The 18,165-nt window shown below is 45.1% G+C and overlaps 1 protein-coding gene across 1 annotated transcript in view; it reads right to left on the bottom strand.

Moving 5' to 3' along the window:
* The window catches only part of gpc4 (glypican 4), a 32,855-nt gene extending 14,938 nt beyond the window's left edge, over positions 1 to 17,917 (bottom strand). Inside the window, exon 1 of the mRNA XM_069670255.1 lies at positions 17,169 to 17,917. Coding sequence (XP_069526356.1) covers positions 17,169 to 17,325 — 157 coding nt within the window. The 5' untranslated portion in view covers positions 17,326 to 17,917. The remainder of the gene's footprint in view (positions 1 to 17,168) is intronic.
* Between the last annotated feature and the right edge of the window lie 248 nt (positions 17,918 to 18,165).

Here is an 18,165-nt window from a genome sequence, read left to right as displayed (position 1 = left end):
ACTACACATCCGTTCATCGTTCCAGACGCTCATAATCGGACCCAACGCTGGACGAGATCGTGTAAAAATTGGCCTGAATTCGTGTAGTCTGATCCCGGCACAAGTGACTCTAAAAAGACAGATCACAGTATTGTCTAAACCACAAGCCTTGTTCTGCTATCTGTCAGTGAATGAATCAGGTTAAGATTGTTGCCTTTCTTTCTTTCGTCCTGCTTAGTTAACGCTGAGCCTGAAGCTTTCTGCTCTGTTATTTATTAGGTTAAACATTGCTGTATTTTCTGGTTCAGGTTGTTACAGTTCCCCTGTTGATCGTTAACATACGACTGTGGGATTTTCTGTAACCTTAATGTGTCACCATAACAACCTCAGCCATGTGGTTTGATTTTTCTGTCACATCTTGAGGTTGTTTTCTTTTTGTGCATGCAATTGAAACGCCTATCAGCTTCTAGAAGAAAAACACGACCTCCTTTTGTTGACTTTTGTTATTTTACACTGTTTTTTTTATTTTACACTTCATAGCTTTCAGAGTCCAAAGCTGCTGGTGGAGCTATCAAGCTAATGACACGGCAAACGACACAAACCAGCTCAGTTCTGCCTCAACATACTGAAAGTGAATACAGCACATGTCGGGAGAAGTTCCCAGCGTGTCTGAAATAGCAGCTAAAATGCTGAAAAATTCAACTACAGGGTCAGAAGTGACTCATAGCAATACAATCATCCAAACAGGGCACCAGAGGGGAGGGATGCACCCTGGCGCCATAAACTGGACCCCTCTGTCTGGGATCAGGTCCAAATAAGCTTCAAGTCACTCCTCCTCTCACAGCGCTCTCCCCAAACTCATCTCTCCCCCTGCAGCCCTCACCCGCTCCACACGACTCCCTCCTATACACATGTGTGCACACACACTCACACGTACCCAGGCATAGCTGGCAGCCACTACCTAAACACATTCACACATCACATCACTACTCAACACATGGCTCTTTGTACCAGCGTGATTGGAGGTACAGGGAGCAGCGCACACGCACACACACACACACACAAAGACTGAAGTTTTCGTTGAAACAGCCATCCAGTCTCTCCTCCAGCAGGGCCCCCTGCTTGCCCACAGCACAGGCGCACAATCAAAAGGGCTATGTCCACGTGGAAAATAGCCCTAGTTACCAAAGTACACAAATACAAGTGAGATGGTCAATATTTCACAGGAATGTCTGTACAAATGTCACATTGTTAGCTCAAGGATTAGGTCTCTGAAACTGAAGATTCTTTGCTAATGCATACTTTGTGAAAACATTTTGGCAGCCAATATCTCAAAGCACTGGGAGGAAAGCGGCCCGGCTGGAACACAAGCGAGCGAACAGCTAACAAGAACAGTTCGATCCTATAAAAATCAACATCATGCTGGAGTTTGCGTGACATGTTTCAGCCCCAGTGTTTCACAATAAGCTCCGTCAGTCCACGCATCAGTCATTCCTCCAGCATCCCTGGCATGAATAGTCTTTGTGTGATGGGTGAACTGGCTCTCAGTTGCCTTCTGGAGGCCTCTCCCCAGTCCGGCTTCCCAAGTGCTTTGAGAAGTAATAAGACGCAGAGACAGAACACTGTTCAAGTGTCGCTCTGAAGAGGGAAGCTGCCGTTTATGGTGGTGAAAACAAGAGAGCAGCATCTTGTAAACAAACATGTGACTGTGTGTCATGGCATTCATCAGCTCCGCGCTGCTTCTCTGCCTTTTCTTTGCGGGGAGACCACCATCCCCTTTAAATGGCTCATAAAATAAGTCACTTCCCTTTGACATTGTCCTGCCTCTCAAACTCTGTTCTCAGAGGAAGGATGGTGGGGGAGGTGAAAACGCCTCATAGACAAAAACCAGATTAGACACCTCGCCGCCCCCTCTGCCTGCCATCATGTGCCCCTGAACCAGACGGACCTCAGGGTGCCCCCCTACCTCCGCCTCGACCGCCACCACCCTGCAGGCTTAACCAGCGAGGTCAGGGGTTAACAGCCACTCCTCTGAGAAAGGTCCTGTCCTCTGACCCCCCTGTCCGCCAGCCAGCACATCCACCACACACAGTAACTCACCCCCCCAAAGCCCAATCACTCCAATAATAACACCACCAACACACATACATGCTCCCCCCCGACACACACGAGCAATTAAGGGCCATAAAGTCGCAAACACATGCGAAACATATAAATAGAAAACTTCTACACTCATATACGCCGATCTGAAGTCATAAAAGTCCCTGCAGGATTATTTCGGGACCCTTCCGAGCTCAGGACATCACTACGACTTCTAAGGGAGCCGTGGGGGGGCCGCGTGTCACCAAGCATTCACCGACGTCTGTCACTAATTGGAGCCTGGTGGTCTGCGAGTGAGGCAAACCTCGGCGCTTTCACACACACATACATTTGTAAATGATTAAATGATAAAGTGTACGCTGCTCGTACTCGATGTACATACTAATTCAATCCCAGTGGAATGCAGGTAATTTGAGACGGCGAACACAGCGGCAATTTCACAACATGAGAAATGTGTGAACATATTACAAGCCGGTCTGGTTGTACGTCCAGCGTATACAAGACAGCCCTGACCATGCGTGGTAGTGCGAAGAATGCGCAACAGCACTTATGAATACAAAGACTATTAATTGGCATATTATGCTCCCTGCTGTAACATGTAAAGGAAAGTGCTGCCAGTTTGCTGAGCATTACTCACACAGACTGTTGTAAATTTGCACGCCCTGCAGCCATAACATTCTCCTCTCGCTCCTCACCTCGGTCTAGGGTGTAATTATCCCGGGGGGGCAGGAGGTAGAGACTGGTGCCATTTGTTGGATAACTTTCTGCGCCCCCTCCTGTCGTGCACAATCAAAGTGAACCTGTTGTCTTCAGGAGTCGATTCTGTTGCTTTTTAAGGTGTGACGTTTCTCTCATGAGTGACAGATTATCAGAACTTGTTAACTGCCCCAAACATGCAAAGTAAAGTGAGCACGGTGTGGAGCTCAAATTGGAAGGAGTGATTACAAGGCTCTAAAAGAGCTGCATATTTCATTTCTAAAATGATAGTAATTGCTTTTAGAGTTAGTCCCTTCTTAACTTCTTTCCTGTAACAGCTCGCTGTCAAATCACCCCTCTCTCTTTTATCTGGAACGACTCTGCAGTTTGTGGTTTGTCGCTATATCACATAGCTCATTCAAAAATGCTATTTCATTTCAAAAAAGGTTTTAGTTTTTTCAGTCAGCATTTCAATGTGTCGAGCTATTCAGATAAATTTGTCTCTGAATAAAAATATAGTAAGTCAAATAATTCAAAGCAAACCTCTGAAAATGCTTTGCTTTTATCAGCTTTCAGTAATTACGTTGGAAAAGTCACTTTATTTAAAGACCACGAGACGCTTTGAAATAAAGCGAAGACTTTTTTTTCAAATTGATGGACAAAGGGCTCAATAGCTGCGCGGGGTTTAGGAGGGGAATCTCCTGAGTGAGATCAGACTTGAACTATAACAAGACGAGGTCAAACCCTCGTATGTGGCCGCATCAGGTCACTGTGTGCTTCTGTGGGCAGTGTGTTACAAGGACTGTCCTTATGAGGCCAATGATAACGTGTTTGAAAGCAGAACGTAAGTGAGGACAGTGGACGGGCAGCCCCGCCTACTCCCCGAGCAAAGTGTCCAGAGCCGTATAGACAGAGAGTCGCGTCAGTGGAGGTTCAATATGCTCCATGATCGGCCACTGCGATGGCGCAACTCTCTCTCTCTACTGCTGTGAAAGTACCGCCACTCTCTCACCCAGTCACATACACACCCATGTGTCGGGCTGACCCCGGCGCTCAGCCAAAAACAAAATGTAAAAAAAAAAACCCTCCACCACAAGCGCTTTTATAACCAAAACTTTTCATAGTACGGATAAGAAGAGTTCCTCTGGTACAAAATCATATTAAGCTCCATATGACATGAAACCCTTTAACTAGGCGAGCTGACTAAGAGCTCAGTCTTATTTACAAGCTGGAGGAGCTGCCGAAGGGGGAGGGAAGGTTACAACCGTCCACACATTCACATCAGGCTGCTGCTCAGTACAACTGCAGACTCTTGCTCAAGGGCATGGTGCCAGAAGAAACTGAAGGAGGGGGGGGAAAGCGAGTCTTGTTCAAGTTCCCCTCCTGGATGTACAGAGCTCCTTTTAGGGCATACCAGTGACATCCTAAACAAGCTCGCCATTACTTTACAATCAGTGTGTAAAAAGAGTGATATCAACAATAAGTCGCTCAAGAGAGATCATTAAAAGTTATACGACATTATGTGGGATTTAACGATGGAAAGTGAGATCAGTTCTCTGTACGCATTTAGCTCCCAGATATTCAAAACATATAAAAGGAGAGGCAAACCTCTAACGTTCAAAGACAGAACTATTCCAACAGACTTTCAAAAGGTAAATGTAGCACACATTCATGTGTTACTTAAACAGCATTATCCTGTATTTAAGGGTGTACTCTGAGCTGTGGCAGCATCACAGCAGAGGGAGAAAATGCTCAACAACATCATGCTGTAAGCGGAAACCACCATTAAAGACTGTGCTGTTCATATGGAGGTAATCAGGGCAGGGCGATACTTCCACCTCCTCTGCTTCTGCACTCTCTTGCACACACACAAAAAAAAGAGTAATGACACGTTTATAGCAGCTTTGGCCACACCAATAATGCTTTTCAGCCCTCAGTTCATTAGGAAAGTCAGAAAGAGCCTGGAATGTGCTGGCAGGGGACTTCTGAATGTGACTGAAGTGTTGTAACAAAATGGTGGGTAGCGATGCCAAAACCTCGTCCATTTCTCTGCTCTAATGGGTTTCACTCGACTGCCGCTCCGTGTCTCCAAGAATAACTGAATTTACACACCGAGGGACAGACAGTACGGCTGAAATCGTTATGAAGAATGTTTAAAGTGTAAATTCACCTCAAGGTCTGATCCTCCACCAACTGTAATATTGTGAAAAAGTTCAAATTGGAAAGAGACCCGAGGAGGAGGAGGAGGCATAACTGATTTTCTTTATAAACTCATGATATTTGGTCTCAGCTGGTTTGGCCTCGGAAATGTCAGCACTGATCTAAAACAGAAGTGGGTGTGTTGAGCCATTTTCAAACCATGAAATGCCAATTTACATACATTTGGTAGGAAATGTCAGTACAAACACCACCACCGGTGCGATTTATGTTACGAACGTTACTTTCCAATATCTCTGAGGTATTATGGTTGGCTGGCTTTCAGGAGATCCCAGTGTTTGGACTGCTAACTATCTCTCTCCCTTTGTGGGACGGCTGTGGCTCGGTGGTAGAGTCGGTCGTCTCTCAATCAAAAGGTTGGCGTTTTCGATCCCCAGCTCCCTCAGTCTACTTGTCAAAGTGTCACTGGGCGAGGCGCTGAACCCAAACCGCTCCCAGTGGCACAGCCTAGATGTGAATGTGATAACTGACAGTGGGGCACTTTACGTAGCAGCCTCTGCCATCTGTGTGAATGCGATAACTGAGCGACAGTTGGCCAATTTACGTAGCAGCCTCTGCCACCAGTGTGTGAATGTGTGTGAGAAAGGGTGAATGTGACATGTAGTGTAAAAGCAGCTTTGAGTTTGTCGCAAGAGGAGAAAAGTGCTGTCCGTTTACCATTATAGAGCAGGGTGCTACATTCAGGGGTAAACCGTTTTTAGCATGAAGCTCCAGCTGACCCATGACTCAGACGTTACACTACTCCCATAACCAGCCTTCAGCCTGTAAAGGTTGTAACTGAAGTGGGCAACGGCTTTAAACATTTAAAGCTAAGCCGTAAAATCTTTTATGGGAATTGTTTGAAATTGCAACCTGAACATCTGCATGTTTGCCAGAGTAGAAAACACAAGCATCTGCCTCAGTTTGTTCTCCCAGGATGCATCACTCAGAGCTGGAGCTGTTGGTTTTGACTTCTTTTTTTTTAGCTACAACTTTGACTTTGACCCAGTAATATAACCAGATTTGTCCAATGAAGATTTAAATTAAATCTAGCAGAGTAGATGTAAGCAATGTAGCTTAATAGCACACAGGTACACATTATGTGCAATTGTGTAGTGATGGAGAGCATCTGTGCACTATAGAAAAGGCAAACAGCTTATCAGTAATATGACTGATTCTGTATTTAAAAGGTGAATAATGTACATAACACAACTGATGGCTGCATACACTCTTGCTGCACATTTGCATATGTATTGTTCATTTTACATCCTGTCTTACTCTCACTACAGCTGCTCTTCTTGTACTCATCTTGGTACATGCACTCCTGTACGCTGCCATGTGGAGGATGACAACCTAACTCTAAACTAAAGAAGCAGCAGGCGAGCTTCAATCAAGTAGTTTGTACCCGGACATTTTGTCAGCTGACCAGAAAGCAGCCATCCCGCATGATGAGGCAGGACGCTTACCTCGATGCACGATGCAGCGTCAGGCCAGAAGTGTTGACTTACACCAGGACAGTCATTTAGGGCACCAGTAACAGCCGTAAATTAAAGGATCCACTACTGGGAGGAAACCACTCAGTGGTGGTGAGCTCGGGAAACACCATCTCTTTGACATGAGAGATTTACTCCACTTAGAACAATGCTCACCCTGCTTTTATGAGGCAGGAAGTGTCGGTTTGGACAGAGTACTCTCTGGACGTGAGTATTTTCAGCTCCAGAGCAGCCGGCCACAGGGCTTCAGATAATGTTTAAATGAAATGATGTGTCCCTTACATACATGAGATATTGAAATATCTTCCACCACACAGCTGTTAAAACACCAGCCTGCCAACTGCTGGTCATATGGCATGGCTATAGTGAGAAAGAAAGGGCCGTCTGTTGCGACAATGTATGAAGCTCACTGTCCCCGAAACTGGTTTTACACTGAAGTGCTTCACTGCCACAAACAAGAGAGGTAAGAGTAAATTGTTTATCCTCGCTTCTTCTTCTACATTTGCTCCCAAGTCTGTATTATTTTCAAGGAGGAACTCAATCTGTCGAAGCAAGCGCACCCAGGGATCCATAAATCTGAGCCCGCTGCCACCAGAGTCCATTTCTGATTGCTAAACCAGTTGGGGCCTCTGGCCAATTAAAACTCTCCATTTGTGAACATTCCAAAACGCTGTCATCCATGAACATTTACCCAGAAGCCCCTGGAGAGATTCCACAACATTGCCGTGGCCTCTCGCTCTGTCTGTTTCCCTCTCCTGTCCCGGCCCTGCATCTCCGGCTTTGTCTCCCGACACAAAAGCTCCCTGCCTACACTACTTCCCAGGTCACTGCTTTGTCAGGGTTTCAGCTCGCTCCTGCACTTCTCCGAACGCATTCAACAAGTCAGAAACCAAATTCCAAACCGCTGCGGCTGTTCCTAAGAGTTCACCTGCTGCACCAATTATGTGAGATCTCTTGTGGCCAAAATAAATGTGGAGTCTCTGACCTCTGCATGCAAAACAGAGCGAGGGAAATAGGTTGTGTTGTAAGCTATATTAACAAACTGAGAGCTGAAGTCTACAAGAAGTTAAGAAACACACACAGCAGCGCAGAAATGGAAGGTCAATACAAACACTTTCTGTCTCTCGGTTTAGGCCTGCAGGACGTCATGATTTATGTTGTTATGGGGAATTGATACTTCAAACAGAAGTGGTTTGTTTCTGGGACAAGATTGAATTCTGGCCCCTTTCAGAGGGTGCGCCACACAAACACACAAACTCTTCCACTTGTTTCACTTCCCTCTGGTAAATACAGCAACCACTGGTGATTGGCCTGACTGCCATTCAGACCTGCACAAACCGAACCATCCAGCAAGCAGCACAAAAGCCTTACACATAAAGCAAAACTTTTCCTTCCTATTGCCCTCTGCTGGGAGTCGTTCCTTAACAATGACACCATCTATCAGAGGGAGTCGGCGGCAATGATACACGCTAACAACTGATCTAATCTCTCGACCTTCCTCAGCTTTCTTTCAGGCTGTGTGCCTTTTGATGAGCTGCAAGAGTGGCGGTGTTTGATCCTGTGCTTCACTACAGATTCAACCTAAACATGTGTGTGTGTGTGAGGGAGAGAGAGAGGAAATGTGAGCGAGGCTGTGTTATGTTTAAGATTTGCAGAGACAGGCAGAGGTTTCGCAGACAAACGGACGGGACAAGTTACGGCACAGCGTGATTATCACAAGGGAAGAGAAGAGGAGGAGAAAGAAGGAGGCACAAAAGGCCTTCCCGGCTTGTCCCCGTTTCTCCAGCCCTCCGTCTTTCCACTGACTCATGGCGCACAAATGAAAACAGACTTTAAAGGAGAAGATGAAAAACACTCTTTACTTAAGGCCAAGCGCTTTACCGGGGGACCCTCGCAAACACTGCTGTGCTGTCAGAGAAATGGACTACCGTTGAGCTTACAAATAGGCCCTGTTCAAGATGCGCTTCACACATGTTGCTCAAGAGCTGCCCACTGCTTTAAGAGGCTTTACACTTAAACAGTCTTGCTGGCCTGCTCGTATACATTTGTGTGTGCTGGTTTCACATGATAACACACCCTCTCTCTATCTAAGATATGAGAGCTTCACACACAAACAATTCATATCATAGTTGCCAGTAAAAGCCAAGCAAACCCCTCCTAAGGACAGGGAGCTCTCTGACAATGTTTATAACAGACATCCAAAAGCAGCTGAAGCCCACCAGATGTTGAGGCAGGACGGGGCCCGACGAAGCCCCCCCAGGCAGAATGAGGTCAGGTACGTGATCGGGTTTCTGGGAGCTCAAAGCTACAAAAGGGCAACAAAGATTCTGATATACCTGTTGGGCCCGACGAAACTGGACACCGGCGGAGGCGGTGGGAAGAGAACCACTCATCGCCGGCTGTCAGAGCGACTCGAGAGTCTAAACGGTATGACGGTTTAATGGGGCCTATTCTGATCAAATATACTGAATGTGTGGATAAATCAAAGCTACTGGCCGTTCCTATAATGTGCAATATTTCAACCCCTAGCGAGCCGTCCACATTCCCTCCTAACGACTAACTTTTCTGCCAGCAAAATCCACCCTGAAAACACACTGACCAGATGATTTGCAGCCTTAGATCCATCACTGAACCAAGTGTTTGATCCTTTCATGTGTTTTTTTCCCTCCCCTGCTTATCGGCCAGTGAGACATCTGGCATGGTTTTCTTCATGTTTAAAATTTGAGTTTTGATGACCTGCTTTTAACACATGGCATCTAGTTGTCAGTCAAACTCACAGAGCTGTGCGAAGCAGCCAAAGACCTGTCTCTTGGTGTTTTGTTTGACAGAAGAAAGGACTTTTGAAAGGCTGAAGAAGAAAAACTGCGGTTTGATCTCAAACAATGTCATTTATATGAAAGGAAAACCAAGAGCGAGCGGCACACAGAGGGATTAGGTAAATATTAGGAAACATATTAAGCTAACTGCAGTTTGGAAAAGTGAGCTAAGTGTGAGTGACTCCCTCGTCAGTGGGAGACTTGATGTAGGCCTTGGGAGTAATTAGCAGGGATTACAGCTCATCTGGCCGGCACCCAGCACTGGGGTTTCAGCCCAAACACCCAGGCAAGTCCCTGGCTCGGCTCCCTCACCGCTCTCCTTAACCACAGGGGCCTCTGGCGAGTCGCACAAATCCTAATGATGATCATGACTATCATCGCAGACATCAAGCTCACTGCGGCTTCATAGGAAATCAATTAACCTTGGTTGAGTTACACCTACATCATAACCACGCTCCCCGCACTGGCAGCTACGCGCCGAAATGACTTCGGTGGGTGAGTGGAGCCTCGCAGCGTCAGGCGAAGGGGTTCACACTACACCCCTGCAGTTTGGGATCAGAGCCCGCAGCCTTTCGCCACACTCCTCACAGCTGGCGGAGTGACACCAGCACCGAGGTGATCAACACAAAGGAGACGCGCTGAGGCTCAAATATCAGAGGAACACAAAAGTTACACCACCGAAGCTCTGACTGCACAAAAGGACTTCAGCTGCCAGAGGAGCTGAATGACGGAGAGGGGCGAGGGTGGGAAATATACTGGCAATGTTCACCCCTTTTACAGAAAGCGTCGCTGTGATAAAACAACACACTCGAGCGCTGGGCCCATACTGCTTTTAGAGTGTTTAACTAAACACAGATAAAAGCAATAATGTGATTCAGGACAGAAAACTTCTCAGCCTGTGTTTTGTGTTTCAATAATGCAACTCAACTTGTGATGTAAGCCAGATTTTCAGTCAAATACTCCTCTGTGCTTTGTGTCAGAGAGGGCAAACGTGTTAATGGTTCCTCTTTAACATTCAGAACTAATAACAAAGCCAAAGGGAGATGTAGTTTTACAAGAGAAGTGGTGTATTTCTGGCATGTGCACCATCCTTTGGCTGTTTTGCAGAAAGAAAACTGAAAAGGAAACAAGCACAGTGATATGGACTGAATGGAGCAGGGCGTCAGAATACCAGCAAACCTGCTATAGGCTGTGCAAAGGAGAGGAAATGGCGAAGAAAGGAAAGATTAGGAATGAAACACAACCTCCCAGCGGAGCTGCTGAAGAGCGAGCTGGCGGAGGAGAAAACGAACTGATATGTCAGTCAGAACAGAGGAGGGGGAGAAAGACTTTAACAGCGTGCAAACAGGCCGTGTTAACAAGGAGTTTCAGGGGGTCTCTTCCCTCAAGTCAAAGTACGGAAAAACCACAAAGCCAGATCAGGATTTCTCATCCGACAAGGACCCCTACAGATCCACCCAAAGATGTTAAACCTGTGTTCAAACCTTGTATTGTGTTCGACAGACATGCATGCTCACAAGGGTTACTAGAAGAAGCAGGCTGTACGAACATGCCTGCATGACTGAGCAGCGATGAGTCACAGCGCATGTATGCTTGCAGTTACCTCCCCAGATCCCCTGAGCATGTGTCCCACACACACACACACAGGGTCGCTCTCCTGCCTGGCCCACCATTTCCCCTGGATATTCACTTTGACTTGCCCTAGTGCAAAACTCTTTCCTGTCAGTCAAATCCCCCCCCGCTCTCTCTCTGTATGCCCCAGTCAGTCCCTCTAGTGCTCTTTGTTGCCGTGTGTTCCCAGCTCCCTATGTGCGGGTCTTGGTGGTCTGGTGAGGAATGTGGTGAGGAGGGGGCAGGCAGGCCAGCCTAAAAAGGGGGTGCTCAATTGTTCCCACACACAGCATCCACCCCCCACTGATCTGCCGCTCACTTGGCCATTTTTAAGAAGGGGAGGGGGGCGGGCAAAGAAAAGGATGCAGGGAGACAGGACTACTGATGTTTAGAAACATGTGCGCATGCACTGCTATTGGAATCAGCACTAGAAGAACCAATCAACCAACAGGTAGTGTTAGTACCATTCCTGAACGTCTTCCGTGTGCGGTCTACATTTTTTCCTACGCTGTGATAAGCCGGTTTATTTTGCAGCACAGATAAGGCCGATGCAGAGCAGGAACGGACACCACGAGAGCTCCTGATCTCAGAGCCGGCACACTGCGATTGCAGGAAGCTGATTACAGCTGCGAGATACGGTGGAGCTGGCAGGCACGTGGAGCTGCCCTCCCTCCCTCCCTCCTCCCGCCCAGTGTGGACTCTTCAAGTCACAGCCAGGCTCCCCCTGGGTTCATAAGACCTCAACCTCATGATACCTAAACTCAATTATCCTGAAGGCTTGCCAAACAGGGAGGGGATGTCACATATACAGGGCAGAGAGCCATCACATTATCACTGCCTTTAACGGATCTCCAGAGAAGAGAAACTCGCAGCCTTACACGTCTTTGTAACACACAGCGAGCGAGAGCAGACGGAATTATTGTCGAGATATATTACAAGCTTCCAGTTAAGAATCTGTGATACAGTTTTCCTGGTGACGATAAGTTATTAATCACGATACACATATCCTGAATTTAAAACTCTTTTTCCAGGAGTCCTACGTTTACATCCTCGTGTAACCTGCTGCAGGACGAAGGCAAGCAAAAGCTGCGGTCAGCTTTGAAGGCTGAGATTATCGTGTTTCTGTTATTTCAGATCCGGCTTATAATACTGACATATCAAAACATGGAAACGCTTTCATTTTAGTATCAACACCCGATTTCAAAAACAGGCATATAAGGCAACCGAAGAGAAGCGCCTGAAGGGTTTCAAACCAAGAGGCCTGAGAGAGTATCCCATCGCTCAGGAATGTTATCAGAGATTACTCTGCTGCTCGGGCTTTAATGCAGAGTGATTATTTTATCTGAACCCACACACACTTCTCAATACTCGACTCAAATCAGTCATTAATGTTTGTACAACTTATTCCTCTTGGGACAAAATGATGTTTTATTTAGTCTGTACACCATCTCTATATGAAGCCCTGACAGGATCTCAGTAGGTCACGGTTCTGAATTATTTTTATGCAAACAAAATCTCATCTCAATCTAATCTTAAGTGTAGTTTTGAAGCACTTCTTTTACTAGCATGAGTCAGACTCGCATGTGTGAATCCACCGCTGGTTGTAGCCACACCTATGGGCCGGACTTCGTCTCCTAAACAACACGCCTCAATCTGTGTGATCTCTCTATACCTGGCAGAAAACCAGTTTGGTCTCAAAACATTGTTCTTCTTTCATGTACTGAACAAAAAAAGTACAAAAGGAGCGTTTAGCAGACATGTCCTCTGAAAGATATAGCCCACAGTTACATTCTGGGGATTTGGAAATCAAACGTCTGCATGTTTTTATATTGTTTGATTAACCATGGAGAAAAAGACACATAAATCACTGCTCCTGCACAGCGCTGATTCAGCTGCACTGTCCAGTTTAAAGTGACATTAAACATTCAGGTCATGTGCCTAATACATGCATCACAACACCTGGGCAGGTTAAATGTCCATGCTGCATGATCTGAATGTGATCGTTGACCTGAGGAGATAAGTCAGAGTTGGTCCATCATAAATGTTTTGATTCCCAGCATTGGAAGGTAGATTTCATTTTAACGGCAAATATTCAGTTATCAATATAAAATTCTGAGAATGTGTGAACTTCATCAGGACGATTGAGAGATATCTGTAATAAAGTTTGTACAGAGACGGGTTGCTCCTCAAGTTACAAACTGATCTATAAAGAGGCTCTTTATCCACTGTCAATAATTACCTTTTGGAGTTAGAACGCAGAAAATGTTCCTTTAAGTTTTTAGATTTACTTGACTGTTTACAGTTGTAGCACTACTGCAGATTTGTTACAATTTTTTAAAGTTTCAGACATAAGACGGTGATAGCAGCACAGTCAGGAAGGTGGCACAGGACTGGTGCAAAACTTTGTGCACAGTTTTGTTTTGTTTCATGCACAGGAAGGCAGATATGTGTTGGAGGAGGTAGAAGAAGATTGAAATCATTAACAGGATCTCAGCTAGAGAAAAGAGTACAGCACTTAAACAAGCTGTTACTGTGCAATTCAGTATCGGCTACAACGTAAACTACTTTCTACCTGCATGTTAGAAGTCCTTCCAGACCAAAGGAAAAGAGACGGCAGGGGCTAAATTGTAGATCCGGGCAAATAAACACTAAGGTAGTGCGCTAATTATAAAAAGGTTGTGTTTCTGCTCCCTGCCTGGGGTCTTTTAAATGAGGCTTTCCATTTGTCAGTGCAGAGACAGTTTCTTTATTCTTCTAAAAACAGAGGATGGGAAGTTCTTAATGGCTGGACTTCCACAGTGTCTCACATAAAACAGAGAGGGCTTGAAAGGCAAGTTAAGACGCTTAGCTGGTGGTTTGTTAGTTAACTATTACAGGTGTTTAAAATACCAGGCCACAGTTCCACTCTGCAGAGCCACTCAAATATTGGTCTTTGAGCTGTAAAAGCTCCTGCAGACTGTGTGTGCCCCAGTTCCCTGCTCTTATCTTATCTGCTGAATGTCATTGCAATAACACAACCTGTTATTTCCCAAACCCTAATGATGCAGGGCATGCAGCCATCGGCTAAGAGGGAAGGAGCCCTCACAATGCGAGACTGCAGAATGTCTCGAGCTCACCCAGAGGCCAAAGCAATGAGGTCATGCACGCTTTGAGTTTCAGTCATAATGCACGGGACTGATTGTGAGCAGGGGATGCTCCTTGTGCTGAATGGGGGGGAAAACGACCCTCTTCTCTTTGATCTCAGCCATTGTCCCATACCTGAAGCATGACATCAAGCCTGCCTGCCAGAGTAAACCAAAACAGATTTGGCTTTAAGAGCTGCAAAAAGGGAAGCGCAGCGTCTGCCCAGACCTGCGATGAGGACCCTTTGACATGGCAGATACCAATCTGCTCAGTGTTAACCGCTCTGCTATCAGACTGAGCTTGACGAGCTGGCCAGTGACGCAACAGCACTAAGCAGATATCATTAAGCGTGTATCACCTTTAACTGTTAAGAAAAATAAACATCACCTTCTATTAGCAGATAGGTTCAGACAGTAAAACAAACATTTACATTCTGTGTGATTAAAATTATTAAGCTGTCATCATCAGGACTGTGAGCGTTATTCATTTCTCCGTTTAAGTGAGGCGTTCAACCACAGGCCCCAAACAAATCATCCTCCAGCAGACAAGAAACTTGGAAATGAGATCTTGAACTGCTTCCACGTGAGCGGTAAAAGATTGATACCATGGGATCAACAAGGAATTTACCAACTGAGCCTGCTCTTCCTCTGTGTTGCTTTATTCTTTCTATGCAGCAGCGATCAGGGTTTCCATTGCAGTTTTACATTAAAGCATCTTTATTGAATCTGGAGTTTGGCATCAGCCGAGCTCGTCGGTAATGTGAATGGTAACAAACATTCTTATCTCCACACCGCCAACAACAACACAAGATGTTTGTGGTTACCAAAGGCAAGTTTGGAATCCTGCGTCTCCAATAAGACTCATATTCAGACAATCTGTTTATGATGCCTTTTTCAAGAGGAGATAAACATTTCCAAAATCTCTCTCTGTGACAACTGGCAACGACACTAATTTTCAAAGCTTGTCCTCTATGCAACATAAGTTTGCACAGTAGAAAGACTGTAGAAATATTCTAAGTCTTTTGAGGAATAGAATAACACTGCTCCAACTCTTCCATTATAAATCAACTTTTTTAACTCGTGCACATGTGCCAGATAAAAAATACCTTCCCGATTAACAGTTCCTTTGATTAAAACTTTTTAATACTGTGAGTTTGACCCATTATAGTGTAGAAGTGGAGCCCTGACACACACAACTAAAGTTTCTCCGCACCAACGTGAAACATTTAAAGGGTGCAGGGCTTCTGTATCTGCTTCTTGCTTTGTGGAGACCCCCTACTCTCTTTAATGACAGTAGACCTTGTTGCTTTCTATGGATCAATTATCTCAGTCTCTTTCAATGACAATGAGCTGCTCATTGAGGTCGGCCCTGCCTTAGGCCCAGACATACACCAGGAATCCATTGTAAGGAACGGGCACGTGTGTATAGCACACAAACCTGCACAATAAAACTGCCTTCATTCAGATCCTTCTTTCAAACCCCAAAGATGCAAGACAATTACATCTGACCAATGCAGACATGTTGGGGTACTCTCTGTGACATTTAGCATCACAAAGACATGCAGACAGAAAACAAAAGGACTGAAAGGCGTGTGTAAAATGCAAGAAAAAATAAAATCTCGACTGTTATGACAGTACGATCAAACTGAAACTGCTGCGGTGTTTAACAGAAATAGACAATCTGAACTTCCTCTTGGAGTAAAAGTAAACTCATAAAGAACATCATTGGCCACTCTTGTCAGATCAAATGATTCCATGAACACAAACTTGAACATTGAAACATTTCAAATCTTTAGGGTGAGAAAATCCAAAACGAAAAGCTACTAATTAAAGTCCACTGAGATCCAAACGCACAACCTTAAAGAAACAAAGAAAACAAGACCCCAACATGACAGCAGCCACTCTCGGATGACCTACTGCTATAATTTTGAATAGGAACAACATGCTAAAGCCACAGCAAAACTGGTTACCAAAATGGACTGGATTTAGGGTTTTGAATATATGTGTGCATATTCATTTTAACCACCATAAAAATGAAAAGGAAATGAGAGAAGGGAGGGATTTAAAGTATGCAAGGCACAGTGGAATTTCAAACCCCAACCCCCTTCCCCTGCTCCCCTCAAGCCTCCACTGTGAGCCCCCCTATGCAAGTTTCCATCACTTGGGTTTAACGCATGATTAGCTAAATTGATTTGCCTTCTCACCTCTGTGCTGCTAAAAATGTAGCAGTTCCTTTTTTTTTTTTACCATGCAGTCTTCATTACTGCATTGCATCCTGTCCAGCAGAGGCAGATGTAGCAGAACAACATGTGCCTACAAAGCATATGTTACATCAACCAAATCAGAATATCCCCAAAAGAACAAAAACATCCATGAGACTTATTCACAATGCACAGCAGTGTTTACTAAACCTCTGCAGGCTGCCTGCAGTTCACAGCCATAGGAGTCTCTGTTAAGGAAGCCTGGAAATAAACACAGGCCTGGATTCTTTCAATGGGGACCAGAGCTTGTGTGTTGATTATACCTCTTTATTGTTATGAATTACCTACAAGTATTTCCTATGAGGGCTATATTTACCCAGAGCTGGAGTGGAGTGTTGCCAGCACCACATTTGCCTGAAGAATTCATCCCCAAATGTTTCACGGCTACTTTCCCCCAACTTAACAATGTACTGTAACTTTTAACACATGAAAAGGCAACATGTTTGCATGATGAACCATGTATCCCTATAGACTTTGCCAGGGGCACAACATGTACTTTTGCAATATTGACAGTTATACTGCAAGTTGTAGGACTTTCTATACTTTTACACGTCAATAACTCTAAAACTTTATTACATTTGAGACATTTTTTTAACCTCAAGTAAACCATCTGGAAAGTGTTGTAAAGTGAGTTATGACTTGGAATTGCTGGCTTTCTCTGCGGTATTGGAGAAGCTAACAATATAAACCCCTGAGAGCAAATCTAACTGACCTTTTACACGGTCTTACATTATGCTAAAGTTGCTAACTGAAGATTCTCATTAGCTTCAGGACCACCGGGAGACCTCTACAGGACCCGTGTGTGGTCCCCGGGCCCCACTTTGGGAACCAGTGCTCTGGACTACAGTATTTAAGGTTAAAAACTGTTCGTAAAGCCAAAATGTAAAAACTCACCATTTACTCCTTTGTTGGGAACATCGTTCACGTTGAAGCCTTTAGAGCTGTAAGCAGCACGAACTTCGTTGCAGTTTTTCAACTTTTGCTCGGCAGTCCCCGACACAGACAACACAACCAGCGTGCAAACTACACACAGCACCAATATCGTCTTCATTTTGTGTCAGTTAAAGACAAAAAAAATACAAAGTTACCGGCACAAAAAGTAAAAAAGGTATAGTCGCTCAGGTGTGTGTAAGCTAGGACAAAGTTTCAGCGACTCCCACGCTGAGTTTCCTCATGGAGACGCGCTGATTTCTTCAGCTCAACAGATACTTCATTCACAGCAGCTCTGAGGCCACCTCTGAAACAACTTTGTGGGAGAAAAAACACCAAAAATAATCGTAAATGCAGCTCAAACCTCGCCCGATAAAAAGTTCGGCAATCTTCGCTAAATGTCGAGTTCCAGACTCAATCGTAGCGAACACGAAGAAACGATTTAAAACGACTTTTAAAACATGTAAAAACTTTTCGGACTGCGGGCAGGAATCTCAGGATCACACTAAGATACCGCTTAACTGCTTCGTCGAGTGCAAAACGTAAACCACGAGAGAAGAGTTGCCGGGAAAGTGTTTTTTTCTTCTTTCTTTCTTTTCTTTCTTTCTTTCCAAAGTTGAGGAGGCCGTGGTTTCTGTAAGACAGGACCCTGAACTGTATGCTAGTCGTACTGGGATCCAGATGCGAGCAGAAAACCCTAGTGGACACCCAGGAGTGAGTGCAAGTTCCGGGGACAAAGACGTGGAAAACAGGAACACCAGGGGTGGAGCATGGAGCAGGGACTTAAAGCCTAGACCTCTCTCTCGCTTTCCTTTTCTCTTCCTATATAATGTCTAGACTAGTGGTAACCAGTCTTGAAAATCAGGACTGGAGCTGAGGGTGGAGCTACACTGTGGCATACCATGGGGACTCATTATTCATTCACATGACATAACAGATACAGTCCTCTAAATTACTAATC

The sequence above is a fragment of the Semicossyphus pulcher genome, unplaced genomic scaffold (genome assembly GCF_022749685.1).
Source record: "Semicossyphus pulcher isolate SPU_LCO1_2020_fin unplaced genomic scaffold, fSemPul1.0.p SCAF_2, whole genome shotgun sequence".
In the NCBI taxonomy this organism is placed as follows: Eukaryota; Metazoa; Chordata; class Actinopteri; order Labriformes; family Labridae; genus Semicossyphus; species Semicossyphus pulcher.
The sequence above is the reverse complement of the archived record's forward strand: the minus strand, read 5'-3'. Positions and strand labels throughout refer to the sequence as shown.